The 26,595-nt window shown below is 42.2% G+C and overlaps 1 protein-coding gene across 6 annotated transcripts in view; it reads right to left on the bottom strand.

Annotated features, from left to right (window-relative positions):
* The window catches only part of FOXP1 (forkhead box P1), a 391,683-nt gene that overhangs the window by 159,483 nt on the left and 205,605 nt on the right, over positions 1-26,595 (bottom strand). For all 6 annotated transcript variants that reach the window (XM_069811850.1, XM_069811852.1, XM_069811849.1 and 3 more), the window contains one exon: positions 9,329-9,510. In XM_069811850.1, the coding sequence (XP_069667951.1) occupies positions 9,329-9,499 (171 nt within the window). In that variant the 5' untranslated portion in view covers positions 9,500-9,510. The remainder of the gene's footprint in view (positions 1-9,328; positions 9,511-26,595) is intronic.

The following is a 26,595-nucleotide window of genomic DNA, read 5'->3' as shown; positions in this document are numbered from 1 at the left end:
TACACGCCAAGTGCAGTACACATTCTCAGTGGGAATTTTTTACTGCATCATGGCACACCTACCAAACAAAAATACTGCGCGTAACCTACAACTGAGGATAAAGTTAATAACGACAGACAGAGCACTGCCTTAATCAGCCTCTTCATCAAAAATGTTGTACACTTTCCAACAAAATCCAGAACAGTTGCTTTCCGTACACACCTCTGTCTTTCTCCAAGTTTTGAAGAAGAGGACTGACATAGTATAGGAGTGGGTATGTAATGCAATAAAACAAAGTAAAGGTAAACCACAGCCACTGTCCCAAAACCAGAGCTTTTCCTAGGCAAGCTCACCTTTAGATCAAGTTTCTCATTTGAGCAGAGGCCAGAAAAAGTCTCCTGGAGACTGCTGAGACTGGACTTTGAGGATCTGAGTGCTACAAATGCTTTCCCATGCATAAGGAGAATTATACCCCATTTTATTTCTGATTTTTCCTGCAAGATGCTGGGCCCCACTACTTCATAACAAGTTCCATTTCGCCTTCACCATGCCTGCCTGACCTTTCTCCTTCAGTGAATCACTTAATTATGTGGAAACAAAACTATGAAACGATGATGGTTGAAAAACACAAATGCCCTAGCTTCGTATGTGAGAAAGCAGCCAAAACCCCCAAAGTTGTGGGTCTGCTGCTGATTAAGGATGCCAGAAGGTACTAGGGAAGATCTACACTCTGCCCACACAGCCCTTCTGAACAGCCAAGGACCCTCCCCCTGTTTTAGCACGTATCTCACTGATTACTGGAAAAAGGAGAAAAAAGCATGAATGGCAGACAGTCAGTGGTCTTACAACATTTCACTAGTGTTGCAGTTCTTTCCTGGCAGAGGTTTTTTGGTACCAGCGATAATAACAAGGAAAATTTAAGGAAAACTTGATTTGAGCACGTCAACAGCAACCACATTCCTTTAGCTTGTGATCACTCTAATTCAAATAGACAAGATTCCCCCCCCCCCCCCCCCCCCCCTTTCCTGCACTTAATTTCCAGGTAGAGTTTGTTAAAGCCTGAAATCCCACCTGAACTTTGGCAAGTCTTTTCTAAAAGAAAAAAAAAAAGGACCCATACACAAATATTTGGCTAAGCGACCCATAGCAAATTGCGTAATGCCAGTTAAAAGTTGTGTTTTTTAAGTATCAGCCCCAGAGGTTTTATCTGAAATAAAATCCTGATTACTTCAAATTCTGGAGGCAAACTGTGACCTTGCTCTGCATCTCCAAATTTGAAACATTTGTGTTGTGCCCCTCAATAATGATGTCTCTTGCAAGGAAAAACCAAAATCCTTTCAAAAACTTGCTTATTTCATTTAATAAGGTAAGAAGGCCCCAAACATGCATATAAGAATTAGTTCAGCCTTGAAGCTTGATCAAAAGAGGTCACCCAAAATCAGAAATACAGTGCTCTATCAAGCAGAAATGACCCATCTCCAGGCATGCAACCGCCTTCTGTGTGCCTGCACGCCCAGTGATGTTTCTGTCTGTAACAATCCCAGTCCTCAATCCTTATTAAATAAGAATCAGGATTAGGTGAGCACACAGAACACAAGGAATTATATCCATTTCTTGCATCCTTCTCCTCGGTTTGCCTGGGAACATGCACTTCTGTGAGGACTGGGGGTGAAGGGGAGAACTGCACTGATGAGTTTTGCAACACATTGCCAGATAGATTAAATAGTCTAACTCTCTCCAACCTTCACTTTACCAGCCTTACTTTCTGCAGCCCGGAAAAAAAAAAAAAAAGAAAAAAAAAAAGAAGAAAAAGAAAAACCCTTAAAAGAAAAAGAGGAAATATGATTAAAAATAAATTGAAAAGCCCAACTTGTAATAAAGCTGGCACTTGCCCCAGGCTTCAGAAATGTCTGAGACATGACACTGACTTTACAGACACTCTACAGACACAATATATAGCTTTTATAGGGAAAAAAAGAGATATATTTGCACTATTTAAAACAGGTTGCAAATACAGTTTACGTTTTGAAAATGTACGGAGCACAGCTAACAAAATACAGAATGCAGCAACAAAACAAGCAACGCTTATCCTACAAAACTCTCCTTATATTGTCACTGCTTACACTAAGGCTCCAAAAAATACCTTCTGTTAATTTTTTTTAATTAATGGGGTGCTATACAGTTAAATAAACTCATGAAGAGTATTCATGGCTTTTGCATTTTTACTTCATGTCCCAATCTTTATTTACAACATTACTGTTAAAAATTACAACAGTACTGTTGATATTCTTCTCACTTGCTGTGATACCCAATGGAGCTCCACAGGAGAAAGAATATAACACAGGAAATCACGGCATTTGATTCTGCTCTCATTTAAATGTATTTAAGTCAGACAAAACTCCACTGAAATCAATGGCTACACTAGTCAAAACCACTGCAATTCCGCTGCTGTTCCTAAGGCACTGCCAAACAATCTCCCTACGTGCAGTGCGTTTCCAAATAAAGTTAAATTATTTCTAAAATATCAGCAATCCATGCAACTTCTTATTAGTGTGAAATTACTTAAGCCTTAATTCAGCAAGGTACTTAAGCACATTCCTAATTTTACAGGCATGAGACGTACCAGTGACCTTAATAAGACTAGTCACGCATTTACATTTAGGCACATGCTTAAGCATCTTGCAACATTAAAAGCCACAATGAGGAACAGTTCCACGTGAATTAAAGACTGCTTTACACCTTCATAGGCACACTACCATTTTAAGTTTGCTATATCCCAGGTTTGGTTGCACTGCTTATTAGATAACCCTTAAAGTATGAAGATCAGTGGAGGAGGAATAGCCTCTAATAATTTGAATAACATCAATCATTTGAAATGGACTTTTAATTTATATCTGATGCCTACTGAACATCTTCCGCAGTGTATACACATGCTGGATAATAGCTTTAAAGCATTCCTTTGCGGAGTTTCCCTAAACAGCACTCCTGAATGTGTAACTTCATTGCTTATGAGTAAGCATAGGCAAATATAAGGGGAGAGTACACACCTACGAAAACAGCTGGGAACAAACATACCGCTGCTGAATTTTCACATGAGATGCAAGGCTAAAAAACAAACCAGCAAACATATTTCAGAAGTTACGTCTCTTCAAAGAGCCCACGTAAACCTAAACAATTACTGCATGATCTTAATTTACCAGGAGAAGTAAAAGCAGCTATTGTAAAAAAACCCAAATAAATACAGAAAGAGACATCCATAGCCTAAAGAGGACTTCTGGATTTGGATGTGCACATAATCCAGGTGATTACATGGCTAATGACCCAGCTTCTGCATGTACATGCTTGTATCTGCACACACAACTGCAGAGCCCTGGGTGCCAATGTCAAGGTGCTTTGAGGACTCAGATTTATGCAGTTATTTATCAAAGACCTTAGAAGCAAAATAAAACAAAACCAAGGCAAAGAAAAAACAATAATCTCAGTAAGTGCAACAAAGTGGTAGTTTCCCCTTACCCTTCAACAGTTAGAGAAAATTTAAGGCTTGTTGATGTCAATAAGTAGTTATAACAAAGACATTAGTAATAGCGAGGACAGAGAATGCTGTGTGAATGTTCTCAGCATGGTTCATTGACAAGAGATCTAAAAATTGAATTATTAAGGAAAAAAATCATTGATTCTAAAATCCAGGCAAGGTAGCCAGCCTATGTTAAAACTTATTTAATTTTTCCAGCGCTGCTTCATTCCTAAGCTCTCAGAGCCACAGCTTTTCCATTGAAAAGCAAAAGACATTTTACGCACAATTTTCCCTCTACTAGAAAGAGGTATATTGTGCCCTTCAGTGAACATAAAATTGATATTATCATCTCTTAGTTTATATCTCACTACTTAACCTTCAGATTAAAAGTTATTAGATTTGAATGACTAAAAAGACATCATGTCACCTTCTGTTCAATGTTGGGAGATGGGAGAACTTCGGGGAAAAGTCTGAATGATAAAAACACAAAGTTACCAGGAGCGTAAAGTTGTTTTTTCACATTCTCTGATGAAACAGCACAAGCTCTACAAATGCAGTCATCTTTTCACCGTGTTGCAATCATCAATTATCAGTGTACTACAATACAAAATCAGACATAATCCAATAGCTTGCATGGAGCTTAATCTATACTTTCAAATGGCTCTTTCAATAGCAACAGCAGTTTAATAATTAGGCTTTATGCCTCTTCGGACAAAATGACTCAACACGGACGCTCCCTCAAAGTCTAACAAACAAATTTGGTCTAACCCAGTTATGTCAATATGAAACAAAGACTTTATCTTGGATCTAGTTTAGCAGTTTTGTTCTAAAGAGATAAGTCCACATCATGATCAATGGGACCATAAAACTCCTGATGCAGTTTGTAACCTCTCCCCACAAGTTTTCAAAATAAGATGATACTCACCAAACTATTTTTTTAAAAAACAAAGCACTACTTTAATTTACATTGTGATATATTCAAAATTCTTTCTAGTCAAATCTTCTTTTTCATCTGTCCAGTTAAAGCAGCTTCTCAACAATACACCAAATACCCCATTTCTTGTACATTTTCCTTGTCTTTGGACATGAACAAAATCTGAAGAAACCACATATTCCCTCTGGAGTTTGCTTCCCTCAGTCTAACACTTCGCATCTCGACATTTCTCCCAACAACTACTGCCAAAGGGCCCAACTGTGGCATCTTCACATTGATACCACAAAGACTCCAACTGCAGTCAGTGAGACCGACTGTGAAGAAATCATTGACTTGGGCACAGGCACCAGAACCTAGTCCAAATTTCTTATGTCTATCAAACATCCTTTTTATCTCCTATACATGAACAAAATTGTATTTTTCATTTGTATACATTCAGTGGAATGAAAGTGTAAAAAGTACAAAACAGGAGGCAATGAAATATATATAACACTGTCAGTTTTTTTCAAGGAAAAAAAAACTTCCTTACTCTGTGGACACATGGCAAAACCAGTATTTATCTAAACTCTTCAAAAAGCCTGAAGTGACACTTCATAATTACAGTATAGTTCAGCTCAAAGACAAAGTGAAGAAAAGAAACTTTCCTACAATTCTTTATATAAACTTCCTCCTTGTTTCTCCATGTACCAGTTGCATTTGTATTGCTATTCCAGTTTGTCATAAACAGTCACCTTGTAACCTTTTTTATCAAGCAATCTATGCACTACCTAAAAGTACACTACACTCTATCAGACAAGCTATAGGTTTACATTATACAAACATTCCAATTCTGCCTGCTCAGCGCAGGTTGTCAATAAATGCAAGCAATTGCAAAACAGCTATGTGTGTTTTTTTCCTTAAGAGAACACTGATACGAGCCTGCCAGTTCTGCAAAATAAACTCTTTGCAATCTCTGCAGCTAATCTGTCAACAAATTACTATTAAAGTCATACCTCCTAAAAGTTCAAAAGCATTCTGGATTAGACAAAAGACACTGAGTTTTATACTCGTGGGGCAGTACTTGAAGTTACGGTATCAAAGTGGATCTTGCTATTGATGTGGAGAGGTTTGTATTTCTGCCACCATGCAACACAGCTTTTGGTGTCTTGCTGCTATATATCGGAATTCAACTTTGTGTTCATTCTCTTTGTTCAATTCATATTCTTGTTTCTCTGCTAATAACGTGAAGAACACTTTAATGAATAGTCCTGAGGATAAAAATAAACCACAATATATAATATTTATTTTATAAGCTTAAAAAAAAAAGAAAAAAAAAAAAAAGAACCGGCTAGGACTGAAGCATCAAACCTTCTATTTGAGTAGACGTCAGAAACCACTGAAGCAACTAAAGCTGTGATCATGTACATTAAAAGGCAGTTTGTCCCCGTGAGTCTTTATTTATTACTCCCTGGTAGGCAAGAGTCACCCCATCATTACATACTTTCTGTCCAAGCTTCCCTCGCGCAGCCTGACTTTCAGCTTGTGGGTCACTCCAACACCCATTCTGGACCTCCCAGATGTTTTCTGTGAAGCCTCAGAGCCAACAGATGTTGTCAGACTCTGCCTGGTACCCCGTTCCCAGGTTTTCTGCCCCATCCCTTCCTTCTGCCTCTGTGGGCATCTTGGGAGCAAGCTCCTGAGCCCTGCTGCCTGACCCCATGCCAAATGACCGCTTCCGATCTCTTCAGGAAGCTGAATGACCCAGGTAACCTTCATGCTTAAGCCAGGTTTTATAGGCAGGTCACCAGAACCCTGCCCATTCCGCCTCATCCTGACAGTCATTCCCACGAGATGCCAACCACCAGCACCGTGGAGTCAGCAGCAGCGGGAAGGCAACCTCTCCCACCCTCAGCAGGTGCCAAAATACTGCGGGAAAGGGTGCCCCTTCCCTTTCAGTCTGGTTCTGGGGGCAATTTCTCCTATACATAGCTGCATTTTTATCCAACTCTTCCACAGATGCACTGTCCCTGAAGAGTCACTTGTATTGCCTTGGCTTTCTTACTTCACGATTACAAATATAAACATCAGTTGGAGCTATTTGGTTTTATTATACATAGTAGAACTCATCCCCGCATTTGCTACTCCCAGCTTAACAGTACATTTTGCAAGATTGCTAATGCTAAAATAATTTAGCATCACGTCACTTTCTGTCTCCTTGCATGGCAAAATCACCCTAAGACGACATGGGAAGCATAAAATTTGTCCTACGAGTGTTCCCTGCACTTACTACAAGAGCGTTCACACCGTACACTGTTCCTTCAAACATATGAACATCTGTGGTGCTCCATATTTTTCCATGGTAAAATATTTACAAGTTTGTAAACCCATTAAAACTTCCTAAAAAAACCTGAAGCATTCCTGTTTTCCTCTCTCATACTAACAAAGCTATTAGTCCTTATAAATTCATAAATTTCACAAAAAACATGAACCAAAATTCAGCACAGATGCTTTGCACAAGCCATTGTATGTCCAGGTTTCACCGCTCAGCCATGCTCATCATGGGAATACATTACTAACCACAACAGCAAAGCTCAAACTACCCGCCGCTGATTTTTTTTTTTCAGACAAAACAAGTGCCAGGTGGCAAACAGAAAAGATTTGAATGAAATGCTCTTAAGAAATAGCTGTTTAATTCAGAACTCATTCATTTGTATTGAAGAAGCGTTTTGTAGAACGCATTCTGTTAAGTGACCTGAGAGCATATGTTGTATACGGAGAAACATCTAAACATTATGCTCCATGTTGTATGTGTATCTGTAAATGCTTGCATTAGCTGTCTGAAAACAACGGGTTTTTCTTCTTTTCAGCGTTTAAAAATATTTTCCAAACACAAAGATTGATATTTTTATGCTAGCTCTGATTACCCTTTTGTTGTTATCAGGTTTTGGTGGTTTGGTTTTTTGTTTTTTTTTTAAATAACTGTTTTAAACTTTGCAATACACTTGCTTTTTAAAAGATAAACTCCACGGAGAAGTTAGTCATCAAAACCAATTAACAGCAGAATTCAAACACAGAACATAAAGGTCTTTCAAGAACTTGGAGAAAAGCAAGCTCCCTGACCACATTTATTGTACTGGCAGAGGATAAATAAACTACAAGCTAAAATCTGAGCCGTGTGAAAGCAATCCCGAGCCTGGCAATCCAGCCCCCCAGCCCCGCGCCCTGCTCCCACGGGGGTTGGCAGCACTTGTGTCTGTGCCAGGCACCGTTTTGGGGGAGGGCTGGAGGACCGGCGTAGGAAGGAATCGGTGCCACTCCTTAATTGACCAAATGGGTGGCTGTTGAATGACACAACCCGTTACCCGCGAGATTACGACGTTATCTGAGGCGGCATGAGCCCTCTGGATGGCTATGGAGAAGCCTTGGCACAAGGCGCCGGCAGTGAACGTTAGTAACTGGTGGTAGGAGCGGAGGAGCAGAGGTCTGAGCAATTCTGGTCTATGGCGCACACGTGTTTGCTTGCCCCCCCCTCTGTTTCTCTCTGCACAAAGCAGCGTTGGAAAATTCCATAGCGCTCCTATGGAAAACGCAGCGCGATTAACTCATTTTGATACGAAGCCGTTTTAAGACGAGACCTTTGTGTTGAACATATTTTACTGTTCTACTCCTCTTCTACTGTCCTATATTAATCAAAGCTGTAACCCCTGTTGTCTTTGCACTACGAATCAGAATGTGCCCCTGGCGAAGAATGAGGGAAAAGTCAACAGGAATTAAGTTTCAGTGCAACTGTTTACTCAACTGTGGCCTGCAGTTATTGAAATTTTATCCGTGGTTTTGTGTGACTACTGCAGTAATGAATTCAGCATGGCTGTGATTTTCTCACTGATGGTATTCTCACTTCAAGTAAAAACCTGTAGGATGAAAATGATTGAAACAACCAAAGTCTATGCATTTAGTATCATCCATTTTTCTGACTTGTTTAATTACGGCAGCTTTCTGTCTTAGGTTGGCAAACAGGGTCCCCTGCTCCTCCGCAAGCCTTCAGTTTGCTTTGTTTTTGAGTGCAGGTTTTTTCTTCTCCACAACAACCTGCTAAAAAGATCACTGTACGCTTAGGGGAGTCTTAACCAGCTGCCAATCGCTTATTTAAAAGGTTTTAAGAATGCTTATTGCATTAGAGAAAGTGTGGGTTAGGCATAAGTGTATTCACCATGGCTCTGCTGCAGCCTTTGTTCCCAAACACGTTAATGATACGTGCCCAGCACTTTGGTGTAAAATTTCCTCAGAGGGTTTCAAAATTTTATCAGGGAAAAGAAAAAGACAAAACTTATTATGCAGATAATTTACACTGGCGAACTTCGTCACTTCCCAGAAAATACACTAATTAAAATACAAAGGCAAAATGCACAATTTGGTTCCGATTCTTCTGAATTGAGGAGTACTGACATGGGATGTATTTATTTATTTATTCTGATGTTTTGCCACAGCAGATACCTCCGCAGCCTTTCTCACTAATAGAAAACATTCTGTTGATAGAGGTTGCTAGGTTATATTAAAATTTGTTGCAAAAACAAAGCTTGACGTTAGTGTATTTTCCACCCAGTGACATATTTTGGAAACCAGTTATTTGTATACAGCGGTTCACGCAATCGCTGCCACCAGACTCAACACATTCAGGCAACGGAAGCAAGCCCTGATCTTTGGGTATTTCCAGGGAATGATTAAAAAGGAGCCCCGGAAGAAAGTCCAATGTTTCCCTTTACATTAACAATTGCAATCCCCTACGGACAAAAATGTACAGAATGTCATAGGCAAGTCCTAAAAGCATCCTCTGACTGGCAAATATGAAGGGCTTGGCAGAGGGGGTTAAATGCTTCATGCTTTTTCTGTAAGTAGGAAACTTGTAATACATCTTACAGTACCTGCTGTTGCTGAAGATGTGCTAAATCTGCAGCCCCAATTTCAACTGAAGGTGTCTCGCCGTTTGATCTCACTTCCCGCAGGCTGCACTCTAGTAAATGGTTGCCACCGCTCGCTCCATTCTGAATGGCTGAACCGTTACTTTTTGTCTCAGTCCCAGATTCTTGCATCATGACTCAAAAACCTGAAATAATTTAGGGGAGGGGAAAAAAAAAAAAAAAAAGCAGCTGTTAAAACAGTTGCTGTATATAAGGAGACATGCCCTGTTTTAAATCCTGCCAAAACTGTAAACATTTGTCATTTCCCTTCATACGATTTATCTTTCATTAATGGTTCCTGCTACTAGTTTATGTTTATTTATCTGTTGGTACAGCTATAATTTTAGTAAGTTAGTTCTGTTCTAAATATAGTATTATTTGCTCAACATCTTTTTTCCCTTAGAGAAAAAAAAATATTTTTGAATGAACACACAGAATCCATAATTAAATTTCTCTAGTTACATCTGGATGCTTTCCTTTGAAACGCATCAGTCATTCTTTGCAACGTATGATGGACGATATCAAAAACTTGATATACGCTACGTAGGGGCAGGTAGGTGAAGCAGATCATTCACTATTTTGGTTTCCATTCACACCATGATACTGCCAAATTAGCACCTTTTATTACTCTGAAGCAATTTAGGCCAGGTCTGGGATGTGCTGGACACCATCAGTTTTCGTTTGGGGCAAACTGCTTCAGCTGCTTGCAGAATTAGTCTTTTTGGCAAATTTCTTGGCTATGGATTTGGTCTGACTTTGGATGTACTACGGAATTACAGTGAAGAGCCTCCTGCATTATTTGGCTAAACATCATCTTAGCAGCCACAGCTGTGCACAGCCAGCCCTCTCGACTCTTGGTGGATGTCTGTCCCTGGGTGCTTTACAACGCTGTGCTCATCAATTTTATCAGGGGTCACAGGCCCCACAATGAGGATGAGGATGAGTGCCCGCTTGCTCACCCCAGAGCTCCTGGGATTCACACATCTTTGGGAACTAACTGTCAGCATTTCTGCACAAGACCCCTCCAAAACAAAGCACATGTGCCAGTTTTCAACTGCCAGCTGCTACCTTTCAGATATTTTGATGAGTTGTTTTATAGGTATTTCCACCTGCAAGGCCCCAAGTTCCAGGATTTAGATGTTATTAACCTGCTCCGCTTCCCCTGGCCCATCCTTCCCTCCCTTCGCCCTCCTCCTCTCACCCTTACCCCCGGGGAGATGGGGTACGGTAAGGCAAGCTGCATGCTCCAAGCACGCTGCCTTCTCCACGCTAACTCACCACATGCCTCTGTGCAGGACAGTTCACCTTGAAAGTAAGATGCTTTGTAATTAAGGAAGAACCTGACTGAATTCAGTAACCACCCTGAATCAAAAGGAAGAAGAAAAATCCTTTCCCTTCCAACATATAAGGGAAAGTATCGATCAGAAAGGGTGAGAGAAAGCAATGCATTTCAGCGGAAAAGTACCAAGGGAAAACCCTGTCCCTGGGAACATCACGTGTGTGTAATTCGGAGCCCCCGGCCACCAAAGGTGCGGTACCGGCTGGAGAGAGAAATTCCTCCTTCCAGCAAGGGCTCCCCGGTGTCTGCTGGCCCTGGGTGACATTCAGCTTCAGCCTCTGCGCGCAGAGCTACGCTCCAGCCCAACGCACCAAAACCAGACCTCTCATTCACTTGGTAGCTTCAGATGTTCACAATGACGATCCACACGGCCGATAAGCAAAATGTCGTAACTGAGAAGCAGCTGACTAACGAGGGCTTTGTCACCACCACGCTCCAGCGTTAGCACTCCTCGCTGATTCACGTCCGAGGCGGGTGAACCACTCATTAGCTGGACCCCGCTCCAATCATGACGGGATCTATTCACGCTGATGGCCGCCCAAGCACATGGACGGTGCTAGGACAGATTCAAATGTTCTGACTACATTTAAATAAATTTCAGCTGGTCTATGGAAACTTCTTTCAATCTGTTTTGTGAAATCTTCGAATTATGCAAGGGGACAAAAGGGCTTGGGGGCTCATGATAAAGCTTCTGTCAACTCCCTTGTAAAGCTCCAGAGATCTAAACAAACCTACAGCTTTCCCAATGCAACTAGTAAATGCTTTTGGGTTTTAACATGATCCCGCTCTGACACAGACTGAGCATGGTGTGTCTTTCATTTTCAGCACTATAAGGAAAGCCCACAAGCGTGGTAAGGTCTAAATAAGTGTTTACATCTAACAAGCAAGGCTGGATTACACACTGGGCAGCAACTGCATGGCACAGGTTGCTTTGGAAGAAGAGACAGGAGTGAGATTCTCCAGACAGCTCCCAAGTTACTCAAAGGTACATCATGCAATTTTTATATCCTACACTACTAAAAAGGACACACCTCTTTTAACCCGAGATAAATCAAAAAGAACAAACTGATGTAATTGTTTTCTGCTTCCATCCAAATTTGGGGTCAAGCCTCAACTGGAGAAAATGGAGCACCACATTAATCCACCTTGGCAGAAGATCTGGACAAGGATGACCACCATGCAAGATTGGGTCAGCAGGTTATATCCAGAGACTCACGTCTTTGACTGCTGCGATGCACGATGGCAAATGGTGGGTGGCACATCACCGCCACATAGACCACACCAAACGGAGGAAGGACATACTAAAGAACTGGTGGAAGGTGCCTCCAGCAGACACCACGGTGGAAAGAGATGCTAAAAACAATGTGCCGGAACAGTAAAGAAGTACATTTCGTTCTCCAACACTTCTGATGCAACAAACTGACTGGAAGAGAGAACCTGGATAAACTACTAAGGAGGGTCCAAGAAAGCACCAACCAAAGCTCCGAGATGTCTCTGACAGCAGCAAGAAGAATATGCACCACTGAGGAGCAGATCTATCACTGCCTGATCACGATTTGTTGGCTTGCCCTTCCGAGCGAAATCTCTCCAGGACACAGAAAATAATTCACAGCCAAACTGGTCAAGAAATTATTTATTGTCTCCAGGATTGCAAAATGTGCCTGGAAAGAAACAACAGTAGAAATTGCTACAATTTTTCCAACCTATAGGACTGAGAAAAAGATGGATTATTTATAGTATTTGGTCACAAAAAGATCATAGCTCTTGAGAACCTCTTCCAGGACAAATTTCATGCTCTATTTTACCTTTCAGAGTACCCCAGCCAGTTACCACCTGAGCTGCACAGGGCTGGCCCCAGCCCCTCCACTGGCTGTGCCCACCCTACGTATCGTATCCAGCAGAATCGGCAGCAGCTTTTGCAAAGAGAACATCGAAAGAGTAAAAAGAAAATTGTAATGTTTGGACTTTCAAAGAATTATTTTAAAAGCAGAAGTGAACATCCTTGAGCAAATTTTGCTTTATAAACACCCATTCACAGGCAGTCAACTTCAGTGTAACTTCAACTGGACACCAATACAAAACGAATCCACTTTGCTAAAATACCTCCAATAGAGAACAGGATTTTCAAGGGAGAAAAGATAAAACTGTTCATTTCTTCACTGTGGTCAAATGTGAGTTGACATAAATAATCACAGTTTGGTTTGATCATTAAGTGTCATGTCATGAAAATCAACCTGCGAGAGCTTTCTGCAAGAATGATTATTATTTGTCTTTTTGAGCACACCTAAATGAGCTGAGGTGATAGTACACTGAGGATGGCTGAGATAATTGTCTCTCCTCAGCACAGAGGAGCGGGCCTTACAGAAGCCTGTTCGTGAAGTCTGTCATTCAAAATTGTGAAAGAAAAAAGCAAAGCAAGGTTGACTTTATGCAACGTGACTGGGGTCTGTGCAAACTGAACTGAAGCTTCAGGTCTAGCACCACAAGCTGTGATTTTGGTCTGAACAGAACACCAAGTAACCAAGATAGTGCTGAAGAAGCTGTTGTGCATAATGATTTATTATACAAAATACAGTACTCCATAAAAGCTTCCATGACATGCAAGAGACCATGTTCTGACTTAAGAAATTTAATGGCAAAAGAGCACGTCCATCTCGTGTTCTACAAAGGAGAATGACCCTCGTATCAGTTCTGCAAAGGAAAATGTATTTTTACAGCTTAAAATAGGTGAGTTCTTACCAGTGTAAATATCTTTCATTTTTTTATAATAATTCTATGATATTTCATGTTAGGAGGGATACAGAATGACTCTTAAAATTATTAAAGGTGACACAAGATGTTTTTCCTGTATGAAGGGACCAAAGCTAAGCTGCAGTATGAATAAGAACTTGTAAAATTTTATCCTGAAATCAAGGAGAACATAATAAAAGAACTGTTCTTACATGACTTCATGTCAGCTCGCTTTAAAAATCTCACAACGGTGATCAATTTCTCAAGATTCCTGTCTTAACCTGCACAAAACCTTTTCTAGCTTTGATGCAGTCAAATTCAAAGGCAAAGCTATACAGTTTGGCTCATCTCCTTGGTGAATATGTTACGTTCAAGGTAAGAGAGTAAAATTTCAGTGGAATAGAATCAAAGCAAGGCACTCTTGTCAACAGGAGGACAACAGCTAACCATCTTCCAGATGACTTGGACAGAAGTAAGGGACAGCTAATTTCTTAAGGGCATGGTCAAAACTGAAAAAGCATAGGTCAGATGTGAACTTTGGCTGAATCAAAATGATCTTTGAGGACTCCAGTGTAGGTGCTTTGAACTAGAAAGATAGAACCTGAAGGAATCCTAATTTTGAAAATGTTCTGTGCTAATCCATTAAAAAAAAAAAAAAAAAGAAAAGCCCGTAACATCACAAAAACCAGATGCTGCAGATACATGTCTCTCAGCTCCACTGGACTATTTAGATGAGCAAGGTTAAGCATGGAGATTAGTAGGCAGGAGGTGGGCGCTGAAGTGCGCAATTTCTGCAATTCTTTTACTAGTATAGTTTCTAAAGACTAAGCAGCATTGTTTAATGTCAGCAGGAGGGAGGATTTACTGACTGAAGCACCTGTCAGAATAAGGACCCACTGCAAGTCTGAAAGACTACGGGACTGATATTCAGATGTATTTAGATGCCTCACCATACACAGAGGCATCTGGCGAGACATTTTTAAGACTCCTGAATAAGCACCAATCTACATCCTTAAGCATCTCATCACCTTTAAAAAACTATCCCCAGGGTCTTCTGGGCCTTAAAATCTCTGTTTTAATATGCTTCCAGACTCAACCTGGGCTACAGATTCAGAATGTAGCCCGCCCGTTTCAAAGTTACTTCCAAGGCTGACAATTTTATTTCGGCTATTAGTGCTTGGAGGTGTTTACAAATATATATATATGCACATAAAGATCATTCAACATTTCTGTCCCCTGGGATCAGTACTAGAGCAAAACTGTTGTCATAATACATCCCTTCTTTGTCACATTTGTGAAAGATTTTAAGCTAACAAAAAGTTCAGTCTTTATTCCAGGGCAGTTAATTAAGGTTGACCAAGTCAGGCAGAAGTAAATTAACTTGGCTGATCAATTATTTATATGAAGCAGAATAAATGCCCTTAAAGAACTTGGCCCAGCCACGAAAGGACATGTAAATTAAACAAAACACAGATTGATAAAATATATTTCTACTTTTATAGGCAGAAGAGTTAATGGTAAAATCAGTTTTAAGTAAGCAATCAAATCACAAGATCTAGTCCTAAATTCTCCAGCAGGCATACTATCCATACATGCATAGTTTATAAGTAAACTTTTTACCTATTTGTTGTAAGCAGTTCCCCAAAGCAAGCTCAGGACTAACTTTAGAGCACTTCTGTGTATAATTATAAAAAAAAAAACCCAAACAATGTTTGGAAGCATTTCATGACAATGCAACGCTGCAAAGACAGGATTTTACCTCTTGAAAACGAAACGCGCTCCAGAGCGCGACAGGCAAGGCAATACGCAAAGCATGAGCAAAGCTGCTTCTTACCCCCAGCACAGGTACAAAAGCAATGCAGAAGCAGCCTGGCGCTCCCGGCGCTGCCCGTTATCAGCAACGAGGACCACGACAGCTTTCCCAGGAGACCACTGCCCGACTCACAGCTGGTCTCTTTTAGTCCCAGTATCTTTGGAGCAAGTGCCCTGCAGGGGAAAGCGCCTCAGGCTGCACATCCCACCACCACTTCTGAATTTTTCCAGGAACATGCTTCGATGGTCCCCAGCCGATGTCGGAACACCCATCTCTCCAGCTGACACCCCGTCCCTAGGTCGGTGAGGCGGCCAGCAGCACTGTCCCGCCATCCATGAGTTCAGTAAAAGAAAAAGGATTCACTAGTGGAAATTAAAAGCCTTGTGTAAGGTAAGGCTTTGATCTACCGTGGGGGAAGGCGTACAGATGTTCAGCTGCTCATTTACTAAATTACACCATGTCACAATTAACTGTGAATCAGCCAGCTTCACATGAGCAGCTCGAGGGCTGCCACCACACTAAGTACAGAAATAACGCTGGGGAGGGGAGTCCAAACTAGCCAGGTGGACCAGATGACTTCTTTCTGCCTGTGTTTGTGGTTAGCACGACTATTAGAAAGAGCCATCCCAACATATGGCATGATTTAACTAAATCAGCTCACGCTGAACTCACCAGCCTTTCTCAACTTACAAACCCCTCCGCTCTCGTCATTGCAGATGGGTGAACACCCGTCATGCTTTTAGAGTTTTCAGTAGCCGTCATTTATCCTGCTGACAGGGTGTATTTTAGGTATAATTATGTACTAACTAACTATAGATCAACTGTCAGTACATTAGGGTACTTTTTGGATAAAACTTCATGCTTACCCCTTTGAAGGCCACTCGCCTACACACTACTGGTGGTTGCTGAATTGTGCAGGAGTATGAGAAAGGAGAAGGGGATTCAAAGAGCAATTAAGGATGATCTTTAAGAATCAACCGAAATAGTAAGGAACGGAGCGAGTCAGGCTCTGCTGTCCTGAAAAGCGATGCTGAGTCACGTCTGACAGCGGCGTTTGGAGGAGGAGAGGCAAACCTGGAGCAAGGCAAGGGAGGAACATGCACGGGATGTGTGGAAAGAGGAAACAAAGACACAGCGACGAGGTGAAATCCTTTGATATTTCCTCAGCTTAAAGAGGTAATTCAATGCATTAAAATGGATCCTTGAAATTTCAAAGGATGAAACTCGCACAACAAAGATTGTCGAGAGTGCTATTTTCTAGGATTAGAACAAAAACGTATTGGGATTTGCTATATGATCTTACATCGCTGAGCAAGACTGTATACTTGCTGTTATGCAAGCACCATCTTCCAATAGCGAATTTTCATAATTATAACAGAAAGGCGTAAATTTTCTAATGCATGGCAGTTCAAAAAGTAATCAAGAGAATGAGCCTGAGGGCTATTTTAATGTATGCAAAGCTAGTGACCCACAGTAAATGGGAGGTAGGCTTCAATGAATGCAAAGTAATGCACACATACTAAAGACCTGGTCTGATGAGGGACGGCTAAAATTAACACCCAATTAATTTCCGAATTGACAAACAAATGAAACCCATAAATCTACTTTCTCATTAATTTTCCTGTGGTATAATTTAAAGCAGTAATATGAGGGCAAAAACTGAGCATTATCCATCATAAATATCAAAAAAGATAGCACTGTAACACCATAAATTATGCATATTACCTGTTGTTAAAAATGATTAATGTATTATCAACTTTATCGTGCACTGTATATGTCTAGACGTATCTAAAATCTGAAATTTCATTTAGTGCCTAGGAAATAAAGGGTCCAGAAGAAATGGGTTTATCCACAGCGCATCCTTGGCTTTGCCTCCTGACACGGGCACAGCCCTGGCACTCTCATCTTGGCCAGACTCATCCCAAGCCTTGGGTCAGGAGAGGTTAAGCGCATCGCCGAGGTGATGTGCCGAGCCTCCCTGGGGAAGGGAAACAAATCACGCTGCTCTTGGAGCATCCCTGCGAGCCGATCCATGGTGCTGGCACCTGGCTCACATGGGGCTGCTCCCCTTCCCTGCCCTCACAACGCTACTTGGCGATGCAGAGCCATGGGGAGGGGAGGGAGGTGAAAAAGGAACAAGGAGGAGGAAAATGTGAAGCCATAACTAAATTCAGTGAGTGAAAAGCCAGTGCTTTGAGCCCATCGCCTTGGCCAACAGGGGAAGGACGCGGGTTGCCTTACCTCCTCCCTGTGGGTCACGCCAGTGACAGGCTGAACTTCCACCAACCTGAACCTCTACCAGGGTTTATGTCCCCTTGCCACCTTCAAGTCTCCTGAATAGCAGCTTCACCTACTTCTGTCTAGATGCAGGCTGCCACAACTTTTTATTTATTTAACTGTATACAACGACACAACCTCTTTCACTGTTTGCATGCATGGCTTGCACTGTCTGGGTTACTTCCCGGCAGCAGTGTGTATCGTTAGGGCCACGGGAACCTGAAATTACTTGGAGGCAGCTCAGTGAAAGTCTGACTGATGCTCTGCAGGAGCTGAAATTTAAGACAGCTGTGGTGAGGAGAAGAGAAAGAGAGTCAGGAGCCTAAACACACTTGTGCCACACTGACTTATTGTGAAATCATGGTCAAACAACTTAACTTCTTAGAGAATCAGTCACTGCACTGAGCCCTAAGGAAATCTCTTCTGCTGAGGGTGTTGCTGACCACAAACAGTAAGAACAGAGAACAAGCAAATCCAAGAAAAAATAATTGAAACAGACATTAAAAGGTTGCCATTTGCTCCATTCAAAAGAGCTAGAGCTGGTTCCCGTGAAAAGCTAGTGCACCAAAACATACCAAGCTGTGAAGGTAACAGGTCTCACGCCTTTCCTTGAGGTAAGACCCCACGCATTAGGCAGAGACGATGCACAACTCAACCTTCCCCAAATGAGCTTTTTGCATCCTCCCTTCATTTTACACATGCACACAGACGTTACTCCCAGTCTCACCTTGGATAAACAAACCCCCTTTGCAAAGCCAGCTCTATCTCAATCTATGCCTCTCAGCTTGACAGCTATTAAAATCCATATTCAGCATGAAGCTCATGGCATAGCTGCATAAAAGCCTAGAGCTGGGCCACTTCCAAGCGACTGGCAAATATGATGTAATCATTTACATCCCATCATCGGCAGAGCGAGGTTCCTGCCTCTCTCTTGGGGAGAGCTGTCTTTCAGCCGTGAGCTTGACAGAAATCATCCTTACCATCACTGGGATCATCGTTTATTTGGAAGGAAAGGAATGGTGAGTGGCAAAAAAAAACCCCAAACCAAACAAGAAACCGTAGTTCATTGTACCATACGACTCTGCAGCTGCTACCGTATGGGCATGAGCACCATCCACACAAGAGGAAAAACTCTTCCAGAAGGAAGGACCCTTAACTGCAGCACGGTGAGGTGCAGAGCAGCTGCAGAGCTGCCTCGGTGCCAGCCTCGTGGCTGTTGTCTCTTGGGACGTACCCACCTGCTCATCCCAGCCCGGGCGCAGCAGCGTGGGGGGGCTCCCTGCGGTTTCGTGTAAAACAGGAACAGAAACTGCAGAGCTATTCTCACAGCCCAGGACTTATTTGTTTGTATGCACGCTGCTCTGAGCTTGCAACATAAACTCTTCCAGTCTGCCTCACAGAAAAAGAGGTGACTGACTATTCAACCAAATAAAAGGCCGAAGTTGCATTTAGTAAATATGGTTAGTTGATGCTAGACAGCAGCAGCACCGCTACAATAAGATGATATCAAACCTCACAAGACCAAGTGCTGGCTGTAGATGAATTAGACTCCCACCCTCCATGCCTATCTCCACTGAAGTGTTTCTAAACTCTCTACCAGCCTCCAGAAGTTGAAAACCACCTCAAAGCCAGGTGCAGCTTTGCAATACTTCTGCACAATACAATTTTCACTTCACTATTTTCACTTAGTTTAATGCAGCAAAGGTTTGATTCATCGCAGTAACACGAGTCAATTAAAGACTGGCTTGTCCACTTACACACTTCAGGTACCTCCCGCTTCCCCTCCAGCCCCAACACCGCTCTAGTAGCCAAAACGAACAATATGTTTGGACCACTGGTGCGAGCTAGTGAATACAATATATCACATTTTTATGCATATTTTGTTGCTTGCTTTTCCAAGGGATGAAAAGGACAATTATTTAATTTTATCCTTCAAAAGCTTCTTATAAATGTATATTCACGATATTTTAACAGATTAACTCACGTATAAAGGAACAGACACCACCTTCGTACAAAAACAGTTAACATTGCTTTCAAGGTCACTCTAAGAGGGTTTACTCCCTTTGTGTGCAAAGCCCTAACAATTTACTGTTAGGGCTAACAGGTCCTGCCCAGCATTTGAAATCCAAGCCCCCTTCAGAAACAATAACAAACAATAATTTTGAAAAACAAAGATGGTGTGAGTGAGTTTTTCTTGCTCATTTGCAAAACAACCCAAAAGCAACAACTACCAGGACGGTGCTCTCTAATTAGGACTCCCCAAACCCAAAGAGCAAACAGCCAGCATACAGAAATTAGCAGATGTAAACGCAGTTTTCCAGTTAGAAAAGGAAGAGAAGCAGCTCTGTCATCTCACTCGCAGGAGGAAGAGTGACAGAGCGTGTTTTTAAATTTGGTATTTTCTCTCCATTCAAACAGCTCTGCTTCTAAAACGGAGATTTTCCTCAGATCTCCTCAGAAATAAAAGTGAAAGCTTTGCCTTTTCCAACTCCATCGAGGGCACATGCATCAATTAAAACCCAATTGAGAGAAGAGGGAAACCGAAAAGCCCCCGACCAAATGCCGATACAGAATGCAAAAGGCTGTACTTTCGGGGTGATTACCTGGTTCATAGCCCTATATCTTTGTCCTAGACCTTCTAACTCCTTGTTTGCTCCATGCAGGATTTTCTAGCCATCAGCCGTCTACCGCTGTGCTAGTCGTCTTGCAGGAGTGCTCTCTCCCTTCTGAAAAAAGCAAACAACTGGATAGATATCATTACACTAAGGAAATCTCTTGGAAAAACCAAACAACTTGCTAATCTTTCTAGCCCCTTCACCCAAGTTAAAGATAAGCAAAGCAAACCAAAGTGAGTTTCAGCCACATTCCAGGGACAAGCTCCCCTTTTTCTCCTTTATCAAAATCCCAGCATTTAAAGGTTTTTTTCCAGACCTTGCAGGATAAACTGCTGCTCACACCCGCAAACAAAGCAATATTTGTTTAATAACTGATTGCTGCCATGGGTACAGTAAACAAGGGGCCCAGCATTTGTGTTTATGAACAAACACATCATCTTGCAAGAGCAATTTAACATTAACCAGGTGGAATAATCAACAGATTTCATAGGTGACACTCAGGGCAGGACTAATGTAAACAGAGCAGGGAGGAGAAAGGGGCCACTCTTAGGGAATCAAGGTTGAGGCAAATGCATTACAGAGTAAACAGCTGGGAAGAACTCAAGACAAACAAATAGTCATTCTTCTGACATTTCGAGAAGCAGAAAGGTTGTACATTACATACATCAGCTGCTGACCACCATGAAATCAAACCAGTTGGGGACCAGGCCTTCTTGTTTACACAGTGCCATGTTTGCTTATAAACAACAATTTGCTGTTACCAACCTCGCATTACTCATTGCATAAACGAGCAGATCAAGCGCAATCCTGTTAACTCTTCTGTGGATTGAGGGTTTTTTCCTCCCCTTCAACAACAACAAACAAAAAGCCTTTGCAGTCTTGCTGTGCAACCTCAAGACAACAGGCAGCAGGGGAAAATACATAGCTGTGCATCTGTTCTGATAAAGGGTAAAGAAAGGAGTTGAAAACACTTGAAAGTGTTTTACAAAACAAGATTTACCGGCCAAACCACTGATATAAAAGATCTATTTGCATTTTTTAGAAAAATCAGCAGCTGCAAAAGGTGGGATGCAGTTTTCATTTCTCTCCTAGAACAAACAAGCAAAATGACAGCTTTCTACACAATTTAAATCTGCCTAGCATGACCACGTACATGTGTAATTTTATACACATACACCCATGCCATGCCAGCTCCCTGCACACAGTGACGCACAAGGCTGAAGCAGCAAGGCATGGTTCAGCCCTCTTCCTCCTCCCTTCCCTCTCTCATCCTCAACCTCTTGCTTCTGCCTCCCATCACCATTCTCCGATCTCTGCAGACCTCCCCAGCTCCTTTTTGTTAACCCAAGGGGGGCCAGAAGACCCTCTGAGGTCTTCTCACAACTGAAACCTCTGGCCCCCAACTGCTCCACACCTGACGTCCATCTCTTGGCCCCGAGGCACTGTGACATTAGTCCCCAAGATGCTCAAGACACCAAAGTCCCCTGGGTTTGCCACCTTCCAGAAAGCCTTTCCTTTCCCATCTCTCATCCCTGTAATGCTCAAGAAGTTGCCCATCGCAACGCTCCTCCAGGGAGGTTTCTGTAACTTCTCTATCCTGAACGTGGATTTTGGGAAAGATCTGAAGTACAGGGAGAGAAGATGGATGGTCCTATCGGTAGGGGTTAATCCAGGGCTCCGGGTTACATTCCTGCCCTGACACAATCCCTGTGTGTGACCTCCAGAAGCCTCTTCATCCCTTTCCTATGTAAAATAAGCCCTTTAAGACACTGTACTAGTTGGACGGGGGCAGAGGATGTAGTTGTGGTCTGCACCACTGGTCCTTCCTTTCTCCCAGCTGCACCGTGGCCCCTACCTGGTTCGCTGCTACCTTCTGATGAGCACCAGCACCACCACCGAACACTGAGTAAAATCATCCCCATTTTGAATAGATGAAGCATCCAAGGTCACAGCTGGCCCAGGCATTCATCTCCCCTCCCCTGGCATTTCATGTGCAAACAGCGTCATGGCCACAAGCCTCCCCCCTCACCATTTTTTCATAAGTTTTAGAATATTTGGTACTTTTCTTCACAGCACAATCCTGGACATCCGTGGCTGGCCAAGAACCTTCATTTTCTTTTTCAGAAAATATTTAGCCTTTTGTTGTAGTGAAAAAAAAAAAAGGTTCAAAACCATGAAATCAGTACAACCTACTGATAAGACAGGTATTTAAATAAACCCCAAATGCAGTATTGTTCAGGCAACCGCGTATTTTTTAATACATCAGGTTGACAGCATAATAGCGGGCAGGATGAAAGGTGCGACTCGAGGACGGGGTTGGCGTCCGCACACCAGGAAAACAGAAGTGCTGCCCCATTTCCTGTGCTTCAGCAGAGTATTTCTGATGTCTGGGGCTGCTGGGGACCTAACTCTGAATTAATGATTACACACAATACCCTCCTTTCTCCCCTCCCTGCAGGACAGCGAGGGCCAGCCTCACCGAACGACTGTGGGCAGGCAGGCACGGGTCACGGGGGATTTAGATATTTCACAGCGGCTTCAAAAATTTAGACACCGCAACCTGAAGGCTTCTGAAAACATCAAGCTTCACATAAAAGTCCTGATATTTCCCTACTTGAGACAACTGCTCTCACCTCAGCCGTGCTGCCTGTTCCATGCTCCTTTTCCAGCACGTAAAATCACAGTTTATTCAGTACAAAGTAACTACGGTATGATAAAAACTATAAGCATATCATTCAAATGCTTTATTGGTCAAATAGATGGATGCTTTTATTAGTCCAACCTTTTTTGTAATGGAGTGCCATTGATGACCCAGTGTTAGCCTCATTCCCTGCTATTAATCACACTTCTAAGAGCTCATTTTGCTTTAAAATCTTAAGAAATTGCTATAATTTAAAGACATGGTGTCTACATAATGGGAAATGCTTCACAGATTGTATCATTCCATATAACACAGAATTTTTATGGCAATGCTGACCACGATACCAAGGTATTACAAAACTTGAATAAAATATTTTATGAAGAAAATCTAAATGTAAACTTACTTTTGCATTTGTGGTTTGCCACATCCATAATGTTTTAATCACAGCCTTTTGGGAGTCGCAGTTTTCAACTGCATGTGGCTTACATAGATTAACACTACAAAAACACTCCCTGAACAAACATAAACAGAACAAAACAAAATTAAATGAAAATTAAATAAAGTAAAAGGATGGACCATGAGAGAAAGACTGTTCAAGCCATATTTTAACGATTTTAATGGAAGAGATTTATCCTTACATCGACTATATTATCTCTTTCTTTTCTGCACAGGGAAAACAGACGATGTTTACTGTGAAAAACTTTTATGGCAAAGTAGAAGCATCTTACGAATTTACCTACACCGAGAATTAGATTAATATAATGATGGTCTTAACCCATATTATTAAAATGTACTTTGCAAAATGTTTTGACAATGTTGACTGCTGCAGGAAGGAAAACACATTTAAGACAATTTCAGCCAAATGCAAAAGCAGAAGCCTTCCATTTTTCAAATGTAAAGTAAAAAGCATCTTTAAACATCTTCTTATGAAAGAAAATGCAGTGCAATTATGTTGTATGGCACACACAAAAGCGTGTTATTTTCTTCAGTTCTCTAACAAGATATTAGTACCTCCTGGCCTTAGGAATACTATGTGTAAATCACATCATATTCAGAGTGTCTGAATTAATTATAATAGGAGCTGGAGAGAAATGTTAACTTTCCAGGTTGTTGCTAAGGATTAGCCATTGTTTACATTTCTGTATTTATAGAACAAGAAAAATTTGTCAAATGAAGGGCAAAGAGGAAAGCAAGAACACAAATTTAGCTTTGATTTCAAAACAAATCAGATCTTGCAACCATTCCCTCAAAAGAAAACCACAGTTTTTAATGTGAAGATGCAAATGAGTCTCAGAATATAAAAATGTTTTATAATTCTGTGCATTCAACACTACTACATGTTATTTAAAGAATTTATGTTAACATTTCTCATCCTCACACAGCAAGTCTAAGATGCTGCAAACAGCATCTATTTAAAATGGATCCTGTTTCTATGGGGCACTGGGTAGCTGAGGAGGCTGAAGCAGAAGGCAGCAGAGCTTCTGGCCCCACCAGATCTCCAGGCGTTCATGGACTACTCCAACAGGGTTCAGGACAGCGTGCTAGGAGGAACAAGCCCCTCGCCTTCAATAGGCTTAACGCTGGCTACAGGGAGGTCCGCATCTCCATCCAGAGGGCAAGTCACGAATCTCAAAACCATTGGGAAAGACACGCTGGCTTCCCCAAATGCAGTGAGCCTGTGATGTGAACAAGCCACCTTTTAAGAAGCAGCCCAAGAAAGGTCCACTGTACAAAACATGGTATTTCTGGAGAGCAATGCAAGGATGGATGGCTCAGGGCTCAAAGTCCACAGGAAGGGTCCCAATGAGCAGCGTGCCAAAGGTCTGCAGGGACTTGCAGGTCTCGGGCACCTTGGCAAAACTGGCCGGGGAAGTTTATACCGCTTGCTATTCTGAGGATAAAGAAAGCACTTCGGCCTCCAGCACTTTCATTTCTTTTCGCAAACAAAGGCACACCCACTACAATTAAGTTGCAAAACCATTTTCATTAGGACTTCTTGTTTTCACACACTTAAAGCCTCCTAAGACCTGCAGTCCCTCTCATGCTCCCATCAGTGTGCGCTTGTGTGGAAAACTAAGCAAGGGCTCTTTAGTGGTTTCAGTTTATGGAGAAGCAAATGGAAAAATGCTTTTTTCCCATAAAAAAAAAAAAAAGTAACCACCAACTTCTGAGCAGGGTGACTTGCAAAAATGCTGAGCACCCACAACTGAGAGCGTCTAACCCCCCTCAAGAATCAGGCCCATAACACAATAAGAAAAATGCACTTAGCTAAGCTTTTGTGGAAACAGACACAGTCTCCTCGCCCTGCCCTGTCCATGGGCTATGCCTATCAGATTACAGCTAGGACAGCACGATGCGGAAGAGAAACCGTACATGTGCCTATGAACATTGGTGCATAAGCTAACACACATACACACACACACTATGAAAGTACCCAACATACCGTTTTAGCATCAGCCAGAACAGAGTTAAGTGGGACAGAAGAGGTGCTTTCCTCCCCAGTTTTGTCTTGATGTTTTCTTTCCCAGGAACAGCTCCAGTCTGGGTCCAGAGCAAGGATCCCACCCCACCACATTTCTGTGCAGGAGACGTGTACGTACTGCACATGTTCCTCAACAGCCACATGCTCAACAGTGACACACATGGATCCCAAGCACCCAAAAATACAGTTGGTCCTCACCACACCGGCCCAATAGAGGGGAAAAAAATGTGTGAATTTTTTCCACCTCAAAATTTCATCCTGTGCCTGAGAAAACTCCCTAAAAAAGCTCTGTCGAAACCGATTTGTTTCTACTCACCAAAAAAAGCACATATGCCTACTTTTGAGTCAGGATGCAGGAAGCCAAGCTCTTAATCCCTTTTCTGCATTCACCCATGGCTGCAGAGCAGTGCCCATCTCTAAGCCACCATCAGAGACGGCTGGGAGAGGCAACAGCAGAGAGGAGCAACTGGGCACCGAACAAGCAGCCTCTCTAGCTTGCCTGGGCCAACAACAAGAAGCAATCATAAGCACCCCTGTGGCTGCCCGTACCTTTTCCACGCAGGATGCCAACACAACAGAGAGCCTCCCAAGAAATAGCACTGTGGCCCCACGACCTCTCCAAAACAAGCTGTTTGGCCCTGGACTGGAAGGGTCCATCGCTGCCAAGCTCGGCAGAGGTTGCTCCGTGCTTTGGGAAATGGCCTTTCAGGTGCCGAATCCCCAGCAGCGTGCAGGGGCCGTTTACAACCAGCGATGTGTGTTTAATGTTCAAAATCTGCTCTAAAGACAGTATTTGAACATCTCCAGCCACATGCAGGTGCATGGTCACACAGATGTGCTGGCTCCTCAACACTGGAGAGCTAAGGCATGTGGCTTCCTGCTCCAAGGCCTTGTGAAAGAGAAGGATACACTCTATTTACAGTCTATTCAAGACAAGACTATTCAATGTCAGGATGTGCTGTAAGAGGGTAATTTGCACCCTAAACTGGATTGTACGATACCGCAGTCACAGACCATATGATCTCTTCCTTTGGATTAAAACTGTTTGCACAAGTCAAAGCAGAACAAGGAGAGTAACAAAACACACAGTGTATTTTGTTCTACACGGCAGCCACATATTTCAACTGCCTCAGCCGAATTCTTAGAGTAAACACAGCTTTAAAAGAAAATAGCTAGAATAAAGAGCTTCTGGAAAGTTCTTACTGATTATGCATGCAAGAATTCTGCTACTGCTTCCTCCCATCATCTGAAAAATAAACCAAACACCCAACTTCCACAACTATCTACAAAAGTGCTATTTTTCTGAAACATGTTACAACACTATCTGAGGTCTG

Source organism: Haliaeetus albicilla, chromosome 24 (assembly GCF_947461875.1).
Source record: "Haliaeetus albicilla chromosome 24, bHalAlb1.1, whole genome shotgun sequence".
Taxonomy (NCBI): domain Eukaryota; kingdom Metazoa; phylum Chordata; class Aves; order Accipitriformes; family Accipitridae; genus Haliaeetus; species Haliaeetus albicilla.
The sequence above is the reverse complement of the archived record's forward strand: the minus strand, read 5'-3'. Positions and strand labels throughout refer to the sequence as shown.